Source organism: Eptesicus fuscus, chromosome 13, assembly GCF_027574615.1.
Source record: "Eptesicus fuscus isolate TK198812 chromosome 13, DD_ASM_mEF_20220401, whole genome shotgun sequence".
Lineage (NCBI taxonomy): Eukaryota > Metazoa > Chordata > Mammalia > Chiroptera > Vespertilionidae > Eptesicus > Eptesicus fuscus.
Window position 1 is genome coordinate 55866650 of NC_072485.1, and position 19631 is coordinate 55886280.

At 46.1% G+C, this 19631-nt stretch overlaps 1 protein-coding gene across 2 annotated transcripts in view; it reads left to right on the top strand.

Annotated features, from left to right (window-relative positions):
- NAV2 (neuron navigator 2) overlaps window positions 1-19631 on the top strand; it is a 367959-nt gene that overhangs the window by 162718 nt on the left and 185610 nt on the right. For both annotated transcript variants that reach the window (XM_008148978.3, XM_008148980.2), the window contains exon 6: window positions 9012-9178. In XM_008148978.3, the coding sequence (XP_008147200.2) occupies window positions 9012-9178 (167 nt within the window). The remainder of the gene's footprint in view (window positions 1-9011; window positions 9179-19631) is intronic.

The window sequence follows — 19631 nt, forward strand, 5'->3', positions numbered from 1 at the left end:
GGAACATACATTTATTTAGTTAGTATTTGAATGACTTCTGCGTGCCAGCTGTTCCAGGCACTTGGGAGGTCAAGGGTGAGTGAGATAGCCAGGGTGCCTGCTCTCTACATTCTATGGGAGGAAGCAGGCAAATAAATGGGGGAAGAAAAATATCAGATGGTGGTGTTACAATAAGATGATTGGATTCAGAGGGGCTGGGTCGGTAACTTGGGTTAGGTGGATAGGAGGGTCTTTCTGAGGACATGACACCGAAGTTGAAGTATGACTGGCAAGGAGTGAGCCACGCAGAGCTCGGGTGTGGAATAGATCAGGCAGAGGGAGCAGCTGACACAAAGGCATGTGGAGGAGCAGAAAGGAGGCTGGCGTGGCTGGAGTGCAGTGGGTGCTGGGAGGTGGGAAGTTAAAGGTGGCCCGTAAGCAGAGGCCTGCCACTGTTCATGTGGAGGTCGTGTGAGTGATGGCGCCTGCAGTTGAGCAGTGCTATGGCCCTGAGGACGGGTCACAGAGTGCTGGCTAAGCTGGGCAAGAAGTTTGTTCTTCATTCTAAAGGTGGCAGGAAGCCATGGGAGAGTCTTGAGCAGGAGAGAGACTTGACTTGATTCACAGTGTTTGAAAAAGCCACCTTTGCTTTTCTTTGGAGAGTGAGGCTGCAGGGGGAAGAAGTGGGGGAGGCCACCCACCATAGGGAGTAAGAATAGGAGGAAGGACCCTGGTTAAGTGGTTTCTGTGGTCTCTGGATGGTAGTGGCTGGGGTCAAGGTGGTGGCACACATAAAGAGATGGATCAACTCGTCATATTTTGGAGGCTGAGCCAACGGGACTACAGATAGAGTGACTATCTGGAGCAAGGGAGGGAAGACTCACAGATAAAGCCTAGATTTCTGGCTTGAGCATCGAGGGAAATTGTGATACTGATTGAGATGAGGAAGCTGGAGAGGGGGACACGTGTGCTCTGTGAATCTTCAGAAGAGGCCATAGAAAACATTCCTCAGACATGGCCACACAACTCTGATTTCATAATGCATCTCACAGCCTAGGGTTCCAAGGCACACAGATGGAGAAACACTGGGCTTGTGTCACCTGGCCAGCCTGAGGCAGCCATTTCCAGGGTAGGCGTTTGTTTTCTTAAAAGAACCAGATGTTCCAGTTAGGTCACCTACCTCCCAGTAAGAAAAAACATCCTACTATTAATAAATGCTTTACCTAAAGACGAGCCAAACTCACTGAAGCCAGGTTTTCATATCCATTTATTGCAGAGGGTTCCTGCCATCGTGGTGGTGACAGGGGCTGGTCTTGGAGTTGCAGTCCTTCCTCACTCATCCTTTGTCCTGTTCCGATTGGGTTACTTCTGCATTTGACTGATTTCATCCTTATATACTGATACTTCCTCTAATCTTTTCCAGTCCCAGGGACATGGCAGCCCATGCGAGCCCTCTGGCTATAAGTGTAAAAAATAGTAAAATTGCTTCATTGGCTCAGTTCCATTGTCTTACTCTCCCCAAATTCTGCCTGTAGTAACCAAAATCCCAGGGGTAATGGCTTGAGTCCCTGATCATCCATGTCAGATACGAGCCCCCAATGCCAGGTGTCTTTTGGTCCCATGTTCAAATTTTGCCACATATGAACATGCCTACATACTGTACCTCTTTGGATAAGAAATACTAAAACTAGGCAGCTTTTCTATGATGTTTGTGAAGAGGAGTTGTTGAAGCTGGCCAAGGACGTATGCGACATTAGCAAGAAGGAATCAGAGCAAGGTTTCCAATGATGGCCACATGGAGACACTTTTGCCTCTCTACCGCAGCTCTTCTCATTAATCTATGTGGTGGCTGAGGACTCGATCCACATTCTACCTCTCAAAGCTCCTCTATAGTTTAGAGGCCAGGAGAGGAATCTAGTACCCAGGACTTGCTTCTCTCTCCATCTGTGTCTACCTTGCATAGCATCACATTCAGCTGTTTAGGAAAATCCAGAAAATGCATTCCTTCCTTCCTTCTCTTTCTCCTTCCTCCCTCCCTTCCTTCCTCCCTTCCTTCCTTCCTTCCTTCCTTGCTTCCTTCCTTCCTTCCTTCCTTCCTTTATTTTTGTCTATTCTCTTCTGTCTCTTCCTTCACTTCAGAAGGGAGTCTAGAAAGTATTCCTCAAACTTGGCCACAGAACTCTCCTTAATTGATAGAGCCAACATTGTATTTCTCACCTCAGATCCTTTTAGGAACATGGATTCAAGAAAGGTAGGTATTTCCATCTTTCATAAGGCAGTATATAAATGTAACTTTTCCTTTTACTAATCCCAACCAAGATTCTTCAGATGTACAAATGTATGGCCCATAGCCCAAAACTTAGTACTCTCATAATACTTTAAATGATCATTTTTATACCAATGATAGCAAAAGTTTTCAAGATTGGCAAAACTTGCAAACATCTATACCCTTTTTTGGGGGTCAACTTTATGGGACATTCAGGACATTCATCAGAAAAGCCTGTGAAATAGAAGCATCAAACCACTTTAGAAAGGTGTAAAGTTTGTTTTTTGTTTTGTTTTGTTTTTACCTGTCAGAGACCCCTTGCTTTAGCATCTCATTTTGAGAAAAGCGCCTTATTATGACTGGTAGCAGAAAAAAAGATATTTGGTGTTTAAAAGAGAAAAGCAGAAAGAAAACCTCAAAAGTTTTTTGGGTAATTTTGATAGCAGTTTCTTCATATTGGAAATTCATCAGATCAGGAAAGTTAGACCTAGAAAGCAAGTTGCATATTGTGGGGAAGGTGGGCAGCAGAAAAACCAGGCGCATTGCATTATGATGAGACTGCCATCGTTTATTTGTGTGTCTAATGTATCTTCTCTCCCCTCACTCAGCGCTTCCACTTTTTTCTTTTCCCATCATGCAGTGCATCATCCAAGGATTCATCTCAAGGCAAACTCATCCGCTTCACTCTGGGTCAGAAAAAGATTTCTAGGTTAGACTTCCTCTGTGTCCTGCAAAGCATGGTTTCAACCCAACCCACTGTTTTCCTTTGTTCCTGCTATGTTTCCCGTTGGCCCCTCTTCCCACTTCATGTTTGCAGTTCAAGAAAACCAAACATGCTTTGGCTAATGTTGGGAGAGTTCTGAGAGTGGGTGTGGGGTCCTTGGTGTGTGTGTGTGCGCGTGTCTGTGTGTGTGTGTGTGTGTGTGTGTGTGTGTGTGTATGTGAAGGGGTGGGGTGGGGAGGGACAGAGTGTAAGTGAGGTTGAGTGTGTGTAATGTTTCTGCATTTCATTGGTTTGGGCTCTGATTGCTTGATCATCACAATCCATTCTGATTTAGGGAGAGGCGAGTGTCTAGGTAGTTTTTGCAGTGGTTTTATGATGAGTTTGGCTCCCTGCTCTGTCCTGACCCTGATCCCACCTGACCTGCATCTCATTTATGTGTGTTGTGCTTTTTGTTGTTGTTGTTAAAACTACTAATGTGGAATTGGTTTTCTCTTGAGTTACAAAGACCTGAAGCATGACTCCCAATTGGTCAGAGGAGACAATGAAATAAGGCAGCTGTATCTCATTTTTGTTTCTGGATGCTCTGTGTACCATGGAGGTAGCACATAGTTCTCCTGAAATAAAAAGTGGGCTTGCTCATTAGCTAGTTCTCTGGACTCGGTGTTTGGTGTCCTATCATCGCATCCTTAAATCTGGATGCAGGGAAGGGCCTATCGAGGGAACTGGTACAGGAGGGAAGGATAAATCTGGATGCAGGGAAGGGCCTATCGAGGGAACTGGTACAGGAGGGAAGGATTTCCATGTAGTTCTGCCTTTGACCGCTGTTACTGTCTCTCGGCACCCCTGGTGAGCCCCAGGTAGTTAGGCTCATTCTACCTGCGGGAGGCGGGGAAGCATATTGGCTCGAGTGCACCTTTTCATTTCAACTGGGAGAAAGCTCATGCTCACCACTGACTGTGGTACCCGGGCAGATTGTTTACTCTCCATGATCCGTGTTTCCTTATTGGTGATGTGGGATAGTCCTGCCTCAAGGTGTGCTGTGGCTTACACAGAGTCATTTCCAACCTTTAACACTTGGATGCAGTCAGTGCACCATAGCTAGCAGATATGTTGATGTTGGTGTTTGGGGTCGACCTGGGGTAGGTAAGGCAACCAGGCCACTTCCAGCAAGTCCCACGGAGCTGATCTCTACACGACCGTCTTATGGAGAGGAATCTGGGCTGCTAGAAGTTTGGCCCAGCTGCTGAAAAGCAGATGCCATGGAGATGAGAGATTTAGCATTTAATCATCTTGTCTAGCAAAAAGCATCTCTGATTATGACCCCCGGCTCCCCCACGGCCCCGAGCATGTGCACGCAAGCTGCCATCCTTCCTGGGAGGGCCATCTTCTGCTCCCGGCCTTTGAAGTGGTTTTGGGGGGAAGAACAGCTTTCTTCCCATCAGCACGTACAGTGCGTGGAGCCGGGATGCACTCGCAGGTTACGTGCCAGGAACCCTAGCTTTACCGCCCTGCCTGCTGGGCTCTGCACATGTTGCAGAAATTGACCACGGCTCCAATAGCAGCAGGGTTTTTCTTCCGCCTCTTTGTTCTACCACTTCCCTTACACTTAATTTTTTTTCTAAAAAAGCCACATGTGTATGTTTGAAAGAACCCATCTGCGTCCCCTGTCACTTTGTACCTGTGTTTGGACATGGAATGATCGTGTGATTTGGAGTTGTTCTTCCCTAGGAGCTGCTGGAACCTTCTGGCGCTGTAACCGATGCGGGGCGTAAATGACACAGGGTTGGCTGGCCATGCTCCTCTCTCTTTGCTTTGCTTCAGCGAGACGGGCACCCTGGCAGCATCTGCTGGGGTTCCTGCAGCTGTTCCACAGGAGCGAGACCCAGCGCTTCAGCACAGAGGGAATCTAATGTGCAGACAGCAGCTGCTTCCGGGCTGGGGCTTGATAGGAGTTCTCCTGGTGCATAAGGATGCTCACAGTAATGAACTTCAAAATGCTAGCCAGAGGCTCAGGCTCTCGCCACTGTGAACTAGAAGACAGTCAACGATTCCACTCAAGCTCTGCTCTCAGCCTCCATAATGAATGCCTCATTGCTGGGGGGCAGGACAAAGTCCAGGATTCCTACTGACATACTCTGGCCCCGCCTGCTTCTCCAGCCTCATTTCTCCCGCTCTGTTCCCTAAGCCCCAGCACACAGCCGACCTTTCTTATTCCTCTCATTTTTACAGGCGTCCCTCTGCATAGCACCTCTGCCTCTCACCATGGCTCCCTACCTTGTTGCCGTCTACTCATTCCAGGTGCCACATCTTCTCTCGGGTTGCTTTTGTTTGGAACCTTTCCTGGTCATCCACCAACCTCCAGGGTTATCGTTTTCCTTTGAAGTTGCTTCTGAACTTTGCATTTTCTTTTATCAATATGCGTGTAATTTGGATGTCAGCTGCGGCCAATCAACTCCTTAAGGTCTGGATAAGATGGAGCTAGAACCCTGTCTTAGTCTGTTGAGCTGCCATAACAAAGTACCACAGACTGAGTAGCTTATAAACAACAGAAATGAATTGCTCCCAGTACTGGCGGCTGGATGTCCAAGATCAGGACACCAGCAAGGTGGGTTCTGGTGAAAGCCCTCTCCCGGGTTGCAGACCGCTGACTTCTCACTGTGTCCTCACGTGGTGAAAGGGGCAAGTTAGTTCTCTGGATCCTCTTTGATAAGGGCATGATGTTATTCACGAGGGCTCCACCTAATGACCCAATCACCTCCTCCCAAAGGCCCTGTGTCCTAATAGCATCACATTGGTCAGAAGATTTCAGCAGTTGAATTTTGGGGAACACAAACATTCAGACCATAGCAAACCCCTTCTTCAATTTGTATAAAAGTCTAGTACCCTCCCTGTGATCGCTCAGGTATCTTAGGTTCTCACGGTCACCTTTGGCTTTGAAAGCCTGTATTTGAAGTCCTGTACTGGTAATTCAGTCTGAATTAATTTGGTTTGTAAATGGACTCACCATCCCAAAGCATGTTTAGGTTCCCTCGTGGGTAATCCATCTAAGCCTTTTTCTGTATTTTCCATTCACTACACCTTCGTTCGTGGCTTTTGTGTGTGAGGTGGATGTTGCTAAACATTTCAGAGGTGGAGGAGGCTTATTTTGGAGCAGCACCTGTCCAAACCCATTCACAGCCGAACCCAAGTTTTAAAGCTCATTGTTGACATAGATTTCCTCTGAAACATGGAAGAAATTACTAGGTCTTCATCCCAAATTACTTGGTTTTCCATTTGGTCAAACTCAGGGAGCTGTCCTGATGAGGGTGTAATGGTGATGGGGGCAGACGGTGATGCATCAGCCTGAGCTTTGGTGGCTTTCTATGGCTAAATATGTACCAACCATCCTTGATTTGCCATATCAGCTGCCCTCAAGGCCTTCAAAACCTCCTTCTTCATGTCTCAGTACACTTGGCACAACTCTGCAGCCATTCGAAGGTGCGCTCCCAACCAAGGGGTGTCTGTAGGCCCTGACTCAGTGAAGAGCACCTGGCGATGACCACCACCCACCCCTGTCCCATGGAAAAAACAAAGCTGTCTTCGTTATCCAAAACCAGGAATGCTTCGCTCTGGGGAGTAGGGCCCACAGATGGGTCAGAGGTATCCCAAGTATAAGGTCTCAGTCAGTCACAGACACTTGATGAAACAGATTCTCTTCTGGAGTGACCCTAGGGAGATGGCAAGTCCTGCCTGCCCACGCCTATCTTGCTCGTTGGAAAGTTGATCTTGGACTCTTTACGATGATTTTTGTCTAGCTCTCTTCTGGTACTTTAACCCAGACTCATCTATTTCCTTATTTGTCTGATCCTTTTTTGTACCATAGCTTGTGTCCTTTATGGCAATGCCCAATTATTCTATGAATCTGGATGCTTGGCTGGAAAGATGGGTGGCGGGGGAACCAATGTGCATTGAGTCCTGACAAGAGGCCGGACATTAAATCCCATTTCAAATTTACAACTATTTCCATCGGGTAGTTTATTATTATTATTATTCCAAAGTTACAGACATGAAACACAAATCTCAGAGAGGTTAAAAGACTGGTCCGATGTTATGTGGATGGAGCAAGCCATGTTCTATCTGTTCTCCATGCTGCCTCACAGAGAACCAGACTGCCTACCTAACTCCAGGTGGTGCCCATCCCGTCCAATACTTTGATTTCCTGCCTCTCCAAAGGCCCTGTGCTGCCATGAAAAATCTGCGGTTCAGCCCCAGGTCAGGGCAGTGGGGGCTCCCCAACAATTCTGAAAGGAAAGCACCTTTTCCCTCCTCACTGCTTTTTGCTTCCCTGCTCTTTGCAAATTGCACACTGGAGTAGAATGCTGTGGCCTGTGGTACCCGGCATCACTTAATACCATTGCTGTGGCATCATCTTGGAACAAGTGATGACCTATGTGGGCATAAAGACTCTTCCAGAGTCCAGCCCGAAGGAGTCCACGTCTGTACCTACAGGAGCTCTACCCTTGGCTGTGTCCACTCAGCACTAACTGGAGGACTTGCAGGATGCTGTTTGCACTGGAAGCAGAACCAAGAGCTACCAAGGTCTCATTGCTGGACCTCCTCGATCGGTTGTGCTGGCCACATCTGGTTCCCAAGCACAGGCACTGGCACTGCTGGTCTTGCACCCCACTCTGGGCCTGTCTTTATGGGTGAATATCTTCTCCAAACAAGAGAGGGGAAATGAACAAAGGGGCAAGCCCTCCTAGTGCAGTGGGAAGTGATGCCTCTGGGGGAAGAGCTCACCCGCTCCTTCTCTCCCAGCTCCCAGTCAGGGCACTGGGCCAGCTTCTTCTTAACTGTACAGATTTACAGTCCTCTCACACCAGCTCATGTTCTCTGTTTACCCCCCAACCATCTTTCTTGCTTGGCCAACAAGGAAAAGTTTAAAGTGATTGCCTGCTTATATCTAAAATGCTTCCAGACTGCAGACTTCGTCGGTGCTTGCAGATTTGCATGGAAAGAGAAAGCTGAAAGTTTTATGAGTTGAAAATTCAGACTTATCACTAGATCTAATGCTAGTCAGCTGGGGTTCCAGTGGCTTTTAAACACAGCTAAGTGGGTTTTACCAGAAAGATATAACTAAATATTTCACCATTTATTCATCTTTCAGCTTTGATGATTGGAAACAGCCAGTTTAGTGGTCCCTCAAACAAAATTCTGACTTGGGGTCTTACCCTTAACTCTTTGGGGAATGGGCCATAATATCTTTAGACATACTGCAAAAAAGTCTGCTGAGTTTATTCCCCAAACCTCTCAAAATGAGGTGTTTTACTTAAAGGGAAAGTGTGTGTGTGTTTAGGCTAACAGATTCCTCCTGGTTTCACAGAAAGAACATGTGATTTGCTCCATCTACTGTGCAGAGAAGCTGGGCTTCAGCTCTAGAGTAATGCCTAGGGAGACAGGTTGTCAGGTGTTGAAGGAAAATGTATGTCTGAACAGTGTTTCCAGCCAGGCTGAACGTTTTCATTGTAGATGTGTTGGGTTCTGAGTGGTAGCAGTTTCCTTTCTAATTATTATAAATTATCTTTTTCTTAATATATGTCTGGATTATGGCAAACAACCTTTTCAGCACCTACCAGAAGCGATGCACACGCAAGGCCAACAGTTTGGAGTCTTAATGGGCCTTTATGTTCCACACTTGATAGAATTCGAGAGGACATGATTTGGCCCCATTATAAAGTAAAAATATGCATCCAAGGAAAAAAGGAAGATGAGCTTTGTATTTTTAATCAGCAAGTATATTCATATATTTTTCCCCTTCAAAATGTCTCCCTTTGCTTCAAGGAAAAAGGAAAACTGCTCACGTTTTGCTGTTGGGGTTTACTGGGGTCCCTACTAGCCTAGTTGTTCGTTCGTGGTTCCACTAAATCCTTTGACTGGCAAACTTCCACAGACCCCGTGTCTTGAATGGATTCTTCTGCCTCTCGCATGGTTGCGGTTCCTTCTCCTTGGACACTTCTGTTCTTCTGAGACTGAACCTGTTACTCTGTTGCTTTTGCATTTTAGACTTCCAGGTCCTACCGCAAGGGTATCCGCTGCAGGCAGCGACGCCAAAACACGTGGAGGGTCGGCCGCTGCTAACAACCGACGCAGTCAGAGCTTTAACAACTATGACAAGTCCAAGCCAGTCACCTCCCCTCCCCCACCTCCACCGCCAAGCAGCCATGAGAAAGGTGAGTCACCTTCTTTGGGGTCCTTTTTGTCATCTTTCTTAGAGCAGATCCAGTTCCTTTGGGGGAGTTTAGTCGGGGCAGGGTTGCTGATAGGGTGGTGAGAACAGATCATAGGACATACACTGAGTGGCCAGATTATTATGATCTCTAAACTATATAATAAAAGGCTAATATGCAAATTGTCCCCTCGACCAGGAGTTCGACCAGCAGGCAGGCCGGCCAACCGCCCATGTCCCCTCCCCCGGGCCAGGCTGGCTGTACCCCACCCATGCACGAATTCATGCACCAGGCCTCTAATATATATACTGAGTGGCCAGATTATTATGCATTCAGAGATCATAATAATCTGGCCACTCAGTGTATTTGCCTGGCAGGAACTTGGTTAGCAAAGACATTAAGAGACATCACTGCCAGCGAGAATAGCTGTATTCGTCTGGGTGGGGCCCTTAAGAAACCTGGCTACAGATAGAAGCAATGCAGGTTTGCAATTTAAAAATGAAGTTTCCTAGAGCATGCTCTATAGAGTTGGTCGATATCCAGAAGGACAAGCTTCTTGGGCTGTGCATTTTGTGAGCTAATAAAGCTTTTTACCTGTCAGGAGTGATGTGAGGGGAGTTACAAGGAGTTTTCACCCTTTGAGAAAAGTCAGAAATGTGGATTGGCTTAATGAAGATCTTGACTACATATAAGGAGTAGGCAACATTGCTCTTAGTGTTCTGATGATGGAACTTTTACCAAAAAAGGATATGATTTTTACTATACATAGCACTGAGCTTGTAGAATGGAGATAAAAAGTGAGTGACCCTGTAGGGGCTCTTGCACTGAGCCAGGGAAATAAACTTTTGCTTGCTTCAGTGTGTGTCTCGTTAGACATTGGAGAAACAGAGAAACTGAGGCAGCTTAGAAGATTCTTCTACACTAGGCAGAGCTCTCCTTCATTTCTCCCAGGCAGCATGGTCTAGACTCGCTGGGAGGACATGCTCAGGGCTCTTACAAGCATTTCCTACCTCATGGATGCTTCCTAGGGCTTGTGCAGGATGTGTCCTTCCTCTCCCGAGACCCAGGAGAGCTGCCTCCCACTGCCTGAAGTGACCCTGGAGCCTGGGCAGCTCTCCGACTATGGATGAAATCAGAACCTCCCCCCACCCCTCCAGCTCAGGATGACTTGGTTAGTGGAGCTGGGTGTCCCTCCTCCCAGAACACCCGAGAGAATGCTCAGGGAATTTCTATAAGGCTGACAGAGACACACGGCAGAAGTTTCCCAGACACAGCATTGGGAACTCAGCAACTAGCAGTGAAGTTATAACCACGATGTCTCACCCAGTCAGGACTGTGATCCAGCCCTTGGCTTCTGCCGCAAGCGAACCATTTTTCTTCTTTTCTCTCTTCCCCCCAACCTCTCCTCCCCTCCCCTCCCTCCTTTCTTCACAGTGCCCAAGTGTGTTCTTTTTAAAAGTGTGTTCTTTTTAAAAGTGTGTTTAAATTACAGAAATAATATATGCTTTTAAACTGGTACAAGTATGTATCAAATAAAAGTTCTCTTTTATACGCTCCCTGAGGGATTCCAATATAAACCGCCCTATGCATACCCTTCAGAACTCTCACCATATATTATGTCTGTATGTATGTATGCACATATAAAATATATAGAAAGGTTTTTTATATAAGTAAATAGCTACATTTTATGAGTACCTACTATGTGCCTCATTGAATTCCCCCAAACTAGCAATGTTGGTTCGTATTTTACAAAGGATACAACCAAGGCAGAGAGAGGGTAAGTACTTGCTGAGGTCACCCAGAGATAGTGAGAGGTGTAGTGGGAAGTGAGCCCAGGCACTTTGATTCCAGAATCATGATTAATACTGTGCTTTTCATGGAAGTGGAAAGGAAATGCTGGAGGCCTGACCCAGTAAAGGCTAGTTTGAGAGGTGCAGGTTGAGCTAGAGGGAGAGTTGGGAAGATGGTAGGGAAACCTGTACCCTCTGTTGGGCCAGCCTACCCTTGTCTCCTGTCCATTTAAGGAGAAACTGTCATGTAAAAATCTGAAGGATGGTTGTGAGACCATAGTCCAAGAAATTGAGGAAATAAAGAGAAAGTCCTTGTGGATGGAACAGGTGTGGCAGGATACAGAGTTGGTGGCTGGAACCGTGTCCCAGCCCCTACCACAGACCCAGGGCCACTGAGGCAGCCCGGCCAGCTGCTGTCCATCAGTGCTGGGACAGCCACCAACCTACCTCTGTCCTGGGCAGGGGTTGCCATAAGTGCGCCCAGCAGCCAGAGAGCCCGGAGGCCTCTTAAAGGACTGTGGCTGTGACTAGGCATTGCCCGAGAGGCAGGCTTTGGTGTCAGAAGAAAGAGAAGTCATAATTATCGAGCACATACTGTTTCCCAGGGACTTGGATATGTGCTTTCTTACTTGATCATCATAAACATGCTGTGACATAAATATCACTTATCCAATTTTACAGATAAAAGGCTAATTTAGTAACTTGTCTTCCCTGGTCATTGAGCCCTAGAATTCATATCCACGTTCAACTCCGGATTGACCTCTGGCTCTGGCCTGTGCCCTTGGATGTCTGTAATGAGGATGCAGTGGGGTAATTCATGTGAGAATGTTTGGTGAGCTATGACTCTCACAAAGTCCTGTTAAGGATTCTGAAAGATAAAAATAACTGACCATAGTTCCAGGTGTGAGGGATCTGGGATAAAGCAGGCTTGGGGGATATCTGGATATTTTTATACTGAAACTTTTTCACCATCCTGGGGTGAAAAGTCAGTGTGATTGTTGTATTTCTTCCTCCTTTCTTCATGGTCCCCTGTTCTCCCGATCTTTGTCACAGCTTATGAGGTAGCCAGCATACACACAAAATATAGTGCGTGATGAGGGAACAGAAATCACTCAACCACCTGGCCATAAGAGAGCATCCTTCACTTGGAGAGACACACACCTGTGAGTAGATAAATTGCAGTTCAGTGTGGCTGGTGCTGCAGTTGAGGTAGGGACCCTTTCAGATGAGATTTGCGATATAATCTCATCACCTGTCCCTCCTGTGAGTCAGGCCCTGGATGCGTTGTTCCGGCATTCCACTCCTAGGTGAACCAACTCACAGATTTTTATTTGTAACCCATTGACCCGGGAATTCCACGCCTACCAGTTGATCTAATCACATAAGTAAGTTAAGTGAGAATTTCAAATATTCTGTTAATAAATGACAAAAATGTTTCAACACACAGTCCCAATTTTTAAGAGGAATAAAAGGACATTGTAACAGGCAATTTTTTAAAGCCCTAGAGCACTTCATACTTTGTGGGGAAATGCTGAAGGATTCCCCAAGATTTCATGTCCAGATATGCAAGTCCCCTCTTGTCATCATCTATAAATTTAGTCCTGATTACAGCGAACAGTCACCTGAAATGGGAGATAGAAGAAAAGCCATACTTCACCCAAAATTCCTTAGCTCGTTCCATGAGGTGACCAAGCACACAGTTGAGACATAAAAAACAGAAATGTTCCTATATAGCACGACAGCCTGGTAATTTCCCTAGTTGTCATTACAGTTCTCCTGGTGAGGTCCGCCTGTGGTTTCCACCCCTCACTCCTGCAGGCACGAGCAGGCTCAGCCTCGCCTGGCCTGGGGAAGTCGTCAGCGGGTTGCACTGCAGAGCAGGTCGAGGAATGCCGGACGCCCGGTGGCTGTTCTCTTCCTCTGTTGGCTCCGAGTGGCTCTGGGCTTCAGACCAGAATCACAGATTTTCAGGGGAGAGAAATTACCTGTCTTTTTCAGTATTTGTGATATTATCTGTTTTCTCTTCCTCTTCTTTCCTCACATCCTCTAAATGTTTTAACACTGCCAGATATCAAATACATTGCGGAACCACACTGAGCGGCCAGATTATTATGATCTCTGAAAGCATAATAATCTGGCCACTCGGTGTATATCCTATATAATAACAGGCTAATATGCAAATTGTCCCCTCGACCAGGAGTTCGACCAGCAGGCAGGCCGGCCAACTGCCCATTTCACCTCCCCCTGGCCAGGCTGGCTGGACCCCACCCATGCACGAATTCATGCACTGGGCCTCTAATATATATAGATATATATATATATATATATATATATATATATATATATACACACACACACACACACACACACACACACACACACACACATCTTTTGAGTGGCCAGATTATTATACATTCAGAGATCACAATAATCTGGCCACTCAGTGTATGTGGTCCGTCAGGTGGGTTTGAAATCATATTCCTAGACTGAATTCTGTGCATGTGGAAGATGTTTTCTGCTGAAGAATATGGTTTTCTTTATTTTATAGAAAGTGTATCTTTATTACATTTTTGTTATAAAAATTATTTAATAATATTCAAAAAACACAAATTTATTAAAAGAAAATGAACCATACATAATCCCACCTTTTAGAAATAGCCACTGTAGCTTCTCTATTTCTTCATGTCTATACTGTCATCTTTTGATAGATACATTTTTCCTAATGTTTACTATTTGCCAGGTACTATTCTAAGTGCATTATAAGTAACAGTTTGTTTAATTATTACAGGAGTAATATACACTTGCATACATACATACTCTCACACACATGTGCATATGACTTTTAAAATCTTATAAATAAAATCAACAAATCAAGGCTAGCCTTTTCATAGGTCATTCTTTCTTCATAATAGTTGCATGGTGCCAACCATATGAATTTACTTTAATATTTTTAATATTTGGTTCAGGTTGCTTCTATTTTTTTGATAATGTAAATAGTACTAAAATTAACATCCTTATAGATCTCTTTTGCACATATACAACAGATTCAGTGGAATTGCTGCATTAAAGGATACGCACATTTTACAGTTGTTTTAACATTGCCAAATTTCCCTCCCAAAAGGTTATATCTATTTTTAATTCCCATCAACAGTGTATGAGGGAACTAGTTTCTCTACACACTTGACACTACTTTTATTTTCATTCCCTTGGGCAGAAAATACCCTTTGAAATGAAGTAAGTTATTATAAGAAGCTATTTGAAATAAGACAAGATCACTGGCCATTTTCACTGACCTTTGCTATGAGTTACAACCAGTGACCTTGGCAGGGCATGAAAGTTCTTGAACTTGAGATCAAGCTCTCTGCTGGCTGCCATGGCCTCACTCAAGGCACTCACCTTCTCCGGGCCTTGGTTTCTCCTTCTGTAAAGTGAGCCTGGGGTTGTCCGTCACCTTGTCACTGTGAAGGGTGAATGAATTCTTCAGGTTTCTCTGGCCACGTAGCCTTATCAGATGTGCACCCCGTTGGCACTTCCTGGTAGGTTTCCTCCTCCGGTCTTCATTCTGTGCCCTCCCTTCCTCTTTGCTCACTCTGGCCTGTCCCCGGGAAGGGGAGAGTCAGATATGGCTGGAGACAGAGTTTTACAGCCTTCAGCACGATGTCATGCCCGAGCCACATTAGGCCCATTGATCTAGAATCTCTATAAACTTGTCACTTTGTGACTGATGAACCAAGTGATTTATCTGAGTTAGTGATCGGGAGATGTAACCATGACTAAGCTGCCTTGCCCTGCCATTAGCCAGGATCCTGACATAAATTTAGACGAGATAGACTGAATTCAGTGGTCCGAGTCACATGGAAAAGACTATGGGTTTGGGTGCCTCTGTTTCTTATTGTTTCATTTGTTCATTTTGTCACTCTTTATGTCCAGCATTTTGCTTGTTGTAGTGACAGAGAGAACTGAGACTGCTTTTCAGGGTCTCACAGCCTTGGGGGGTTGGGGGGGGGGGCAGGAGAGAGGAGGGGGCGGTGGTGCTCTGTAATAGGGACACGCTCAAAGTTGGGAGGAAAGAGGTGAATGTAGCCAGGAAGGCTTGGGGAGGGCTAGAAAAGTGATGTCATTTGTGATGATTTCTCTCTCCAGAGTTTTGATGATAGAAAAGGAAGGGAAGGCTGGGAGGAATGACTCATCCTGCTGCTCTGGTCCAGGAGCTAATCTGAGAGGACATCTGTTGGGGTCACTCTATTAATAAACTCTTGTCCTATGCAGGGCCTGTCAAGGGGAAACGTCTGCAAGATCATTTTATTGTTGGGGTAGGGCCTCCCTTGGTCATGAGGAGACCTCTGCCATTCCAGAGCTGTGCACTGGGCCAGGGAGAGCGTGGTGCCCATCAGAGCTCAGCGGGTGATCATCTCTGTGGGAATCAGCTGTGGAGTCACCATGACCCTCCAACCAGAGGCCCTTGGAGTCTGAGGGCTTAAAAAGCCAGCCTAGCGGTTTGAACTAGAGGATAGCATTGAACTTGAAGAAGTCTCTGGGGGATTGTCTGGAAATGGAACTCAGTGAACCATTAAGCCAGCTGTTGAGGCCAGGCAGGCAGGATGAATTAGAAGCTACCAAACTTAGAGACCTCACATGACATAGGAGGGGAAAAAAGCCTAGTATGTGTGAGAAGTTGCACCCGTCTCTTGAGCCAGAATAGTTATCAAGGGAGGGAAGGTTTGGGGTCCTGCGGTTAAAGAAAAGCGTTTACCTTGCAGGCAGACAACTGAGTGAGTTCTGGCCGTGCCACTTCCCAGGGGTGTGGCTTTGGACAAGTGTAATGCTCACCAGGACATCTGCTCAGTCAGCCTGAGAAGAGCATTCCAGGCTACACACAGCTCTGTTCCACCAGAAGGACATAGGTAGGAATCATAGGTGGCTGGCAGGGCAGGGCGAGGCAGGTGTTTCTGTTCCAGTGGAGTGGTCCTTGCAGCAGCCCATACCGCCATCCAGGTGACATTGCTGCCCCCTCCCACCTCAGGTGACAGCTCAGGTGTGAGGGTACCAGACTCTCATACGGCAGGTGCAGGAGTCACTTTAGCTTAAAACCCACATGCCCACAGGAGGCAGGAAATCTTATAACAGCTCCATGGGCATAACTTCCAGGGTTTCCCAAAGGACTAGCCCGATGAGTAGTGTCACAAATGATGACGTGTTCCCCAAGAAGGATTTAGACTTCAGTTATAGCTCTTCCCAGTCCAGATGGGTTTCACTCTCCAGGGTCATTTTCACCATGAGCAATGTTGCTTAGTAACAGCTGACATTCTGTCTTTATCAAGTTTCCAGAGGAACAGTGTTGCCAGGTTAGCCCAAGGTCAAATTCTCACACAGAAGGGGAAAAGCTTCTGTTCATCCTTTTCCAACAGTGAGTCAGCTCACCTCTCAGAGATTCAGTGCATTTGCCTGTGAAGTGGCAACAGGCTGCTATAGTCCATGTGATGGGAGAAAGTTAGATGTGATGCTTTCTTTCTAATTTTTTTCATAGCCCAATTCAGATTTTCTGTACCTGTCACCTCTATTGTTCGTAGACATTTCCATGAAGGGGGTGACTTTTTTCCTGATAGCTAGAGTTTATGACATCATGGGTTTCCTTTACATGGCATGAAAAAGTTGCCAAATTCTGATCTTTTGAGATGTTGTATCCTCACTTTGTTTGCTCTCTGTGGATGGTGCCTTTCATGAGTGAGCGGGCAGAGCTCGATGTGGCAGGTTTCATTGTTCTAGTTTGCATTTCATACCATTTTCCTTTTGTAATAAATTATTCACTTTGTCTAACTGAACAGGTGAAAAGACCCAAAACACATGGCCCCACTCTCCAAAATAATGCCTAAACAGTCGCATTTTTCCACTCCCTCACAGTAAATGCAGACTGCCCACATGTGACCTTAGAGGGAACAGGTCCAGAGTGATAGGTCTCTGTTAAGTCTGAAGCTCCAGTCCCATGATCTGGGGAGACAGTCAATTCGGGACTCTAGACTGTTGTTTCTCAAAGTATGATTGATGGACCATGGACACGAGCTTCTCTTGAGGTCATTGCTAAAAACCCAAATCCCAAGGCTTTGCAGACATTGTCCTAATTCAGATTTCTGAGTGAGAGCCCGCAGGCTGCACTCAAACCCCTGTCATTCTCAAAGCACTGAAGGTTGAGAACCCCTCTCCTGGGAAATGGCTGCTTTTGCCTTCATGCTGCCCTTCAGTTCTCAGCACTCCCGTGCAGTGTGTTGTGTTGGGGAATGGGAGACACCCAGACTACTGCCTGGTATAGAGCTGAGTAAATAGGAAACCATTTAAATTCGCATGTAAATTTTGCTGTACATATATTTAATTTCATCCTCAGAACTGGGCGCTTCTTACTGTAAACTGAACTTGACTTGCATAGGTCTTCATGTCTTCATTCGGCTTTGTCCTCTTGCCTCACGAATCTTTAGTGAAGTTCTGATTTTAGTTTTGTGAAATGCCAAGGCTGCCTCGTTTTTGTTGAGGTAATAGTACATAAGGAAAAGGATTTTGGTTCCATACTTAGGCTGGAAATACAGCAAAGAGAGTATCCTTGAGGGGTCTAGAGATGGTAGCGGAAGGAATACAATGCAAGGGGTGCTCCAGGGGAGAAGGTCAGCTCACTCTTCCCCTGATTGGACAGTCGTCTTCTGGCTCTGGCTCTTCCCAGCCCTTGAAGAGCTTGGTGTTAACTCTGTATGAGAAGACTCTCTGATTCAGAGGGAGGGTGAGCCCTAGGAAAGTACCTAGAGAGGAGCCCGAGGCATGCACCCTCCTTCCTGTACTCCATCCTAGACCTTGTCCCTAACCTCTACCATTACACTAAAGTCCAGCATGAAGGCAAAAGCAGCTGTATCTGGGACGGTCGCTCTGGGCACCTTTGAAAACCGTTTTCTTGATCTCCTGTGTAATTCAGAAGAGCCGTGAGAGGAGACTCATCAATCCCTCTAATGTGTGAAATTAATAACCTGTAAAGCAATGCCATCCTTAGCTCCGGATGAGAAGGATATAACCAAGGTTGCCTTTCTCTAACTACGGATGTGTTTCCCAGCCATTGTGCGAGCTGTGGTTCTGCCATATAGTCTTTCTCTGGCTTTTTTATGTTAGGGAGAATGAGTAGAGGAAAGAGAGAAAATACATCATTTAGGAAGACGAAATCTACTTGATTTGTCTTATGTCAAGAAGATGACTAGTTGATGCTCCTCTGATCTCCAGGTGATAAATCTGATAGAGCATTTCGTTTGCTTCTGTCTGCTGTGGAAAGCGTCACACATACACGGATTCAGTTTAATTTCAAGGCCCATTGGTAGGGGAAGTATTTACATCTCTGCATGCTCTCCTAGTCATTTTTATCCAGGTGTCATCTGCAGTCCGGGCTGAGTTTAGTCATTGATTTAAATGTCCTTTTTAAAAAATAGTTTTCTTTTCCAAGTGAGGTATGTGACAGTGTTCATCAGCATGAGAAGATAAACATGTTTTAGGACAAGTGGGATTACCTTTTCACAATGCAAAGTACAGGAACAGGATGCTGGTCAGAACCAGGGACACTCCGGAACCACACAACTGGACAGGTCTGTAGCTGCAACAACTCAGCGAGGAGTTTCCTGTGAGCACATACATGGCTGCCTCTGTGCTGAGGACATGGCTCCTCGGGCTTAAATGAACCTTTAAATGATAAAATGCCAGGTTTTCAGCTGCCGCTTGCCTCCATGATTCTGTCAGTATGTGCCATTCATTAGGATTCCAATACATAATCCATGTGCCAGGGACCCATCTTCTGATGAGGATGCCAGAGGAGGGATAACCGAGAATATTCATCTGCAAGATAGTGGCCACAGCACGTCCACGTTGTGGGTCTCTGCTGCCCCCTACTGCCCGCGTTTTGTATCACACCTCTGACCGGAGCCTTGGTGTCCAACCCAGCTTTCTCAGGGAACTCTGTTTTGGAAAATAAAAGACTTCACACTCTAAATGTTTTTCTTCCAGACAGGGCCTTCCCCACGTTTGTTTCCTCAGTTTGTCATAATGCGCGTGGCCTGAAGAAACCCACACGGTGGGCGTGATCAGGTTCTTGTGGCATGGTGGAAAACTTTTGGGTGGTGAGGAAGCCAGAGCAGGCCCGAGCCTTCACAGGGCTCCCACCCCTCCCCTCAGCGATGCCGACTGGGGGATTCAAGAATCGGGTCTGGCTTGGAGGAGAAGGGTCCTTGGAGGTACTGAGAGAGTTTTGCTGCTAGAAAAGCTACGCTACACTTGGCTTCATTTTCAAGAGGCAGCTCATTTCAACCAGACTATATGGCATGGAGTCAATGAGTCTCCCCTCTTGATTTTTCATCGTGTCCTCGGAACTCAATCTGTCATCTATTCAGCACACTTTGGGGGCCTTCTATGTCTCAGGCATCATGCTAGTCACTAAATATTCAAAAATGAAAACAAGATAATGGTCTCTGCCCTCGTGGGACTCACAGTCTGGTGGAAGAGACCGATATTAGATAAAACACAGATACTCTCATTACACTTGGTGGTAACTGCTTAGCAGAAAGGTTAGGTGCTCTGAGAAAGAGTAAAGGAGGGATGATCTTGATTGTCTGGATTAGGTAGAACCTCATCAGGTGAGACCCAGGGAC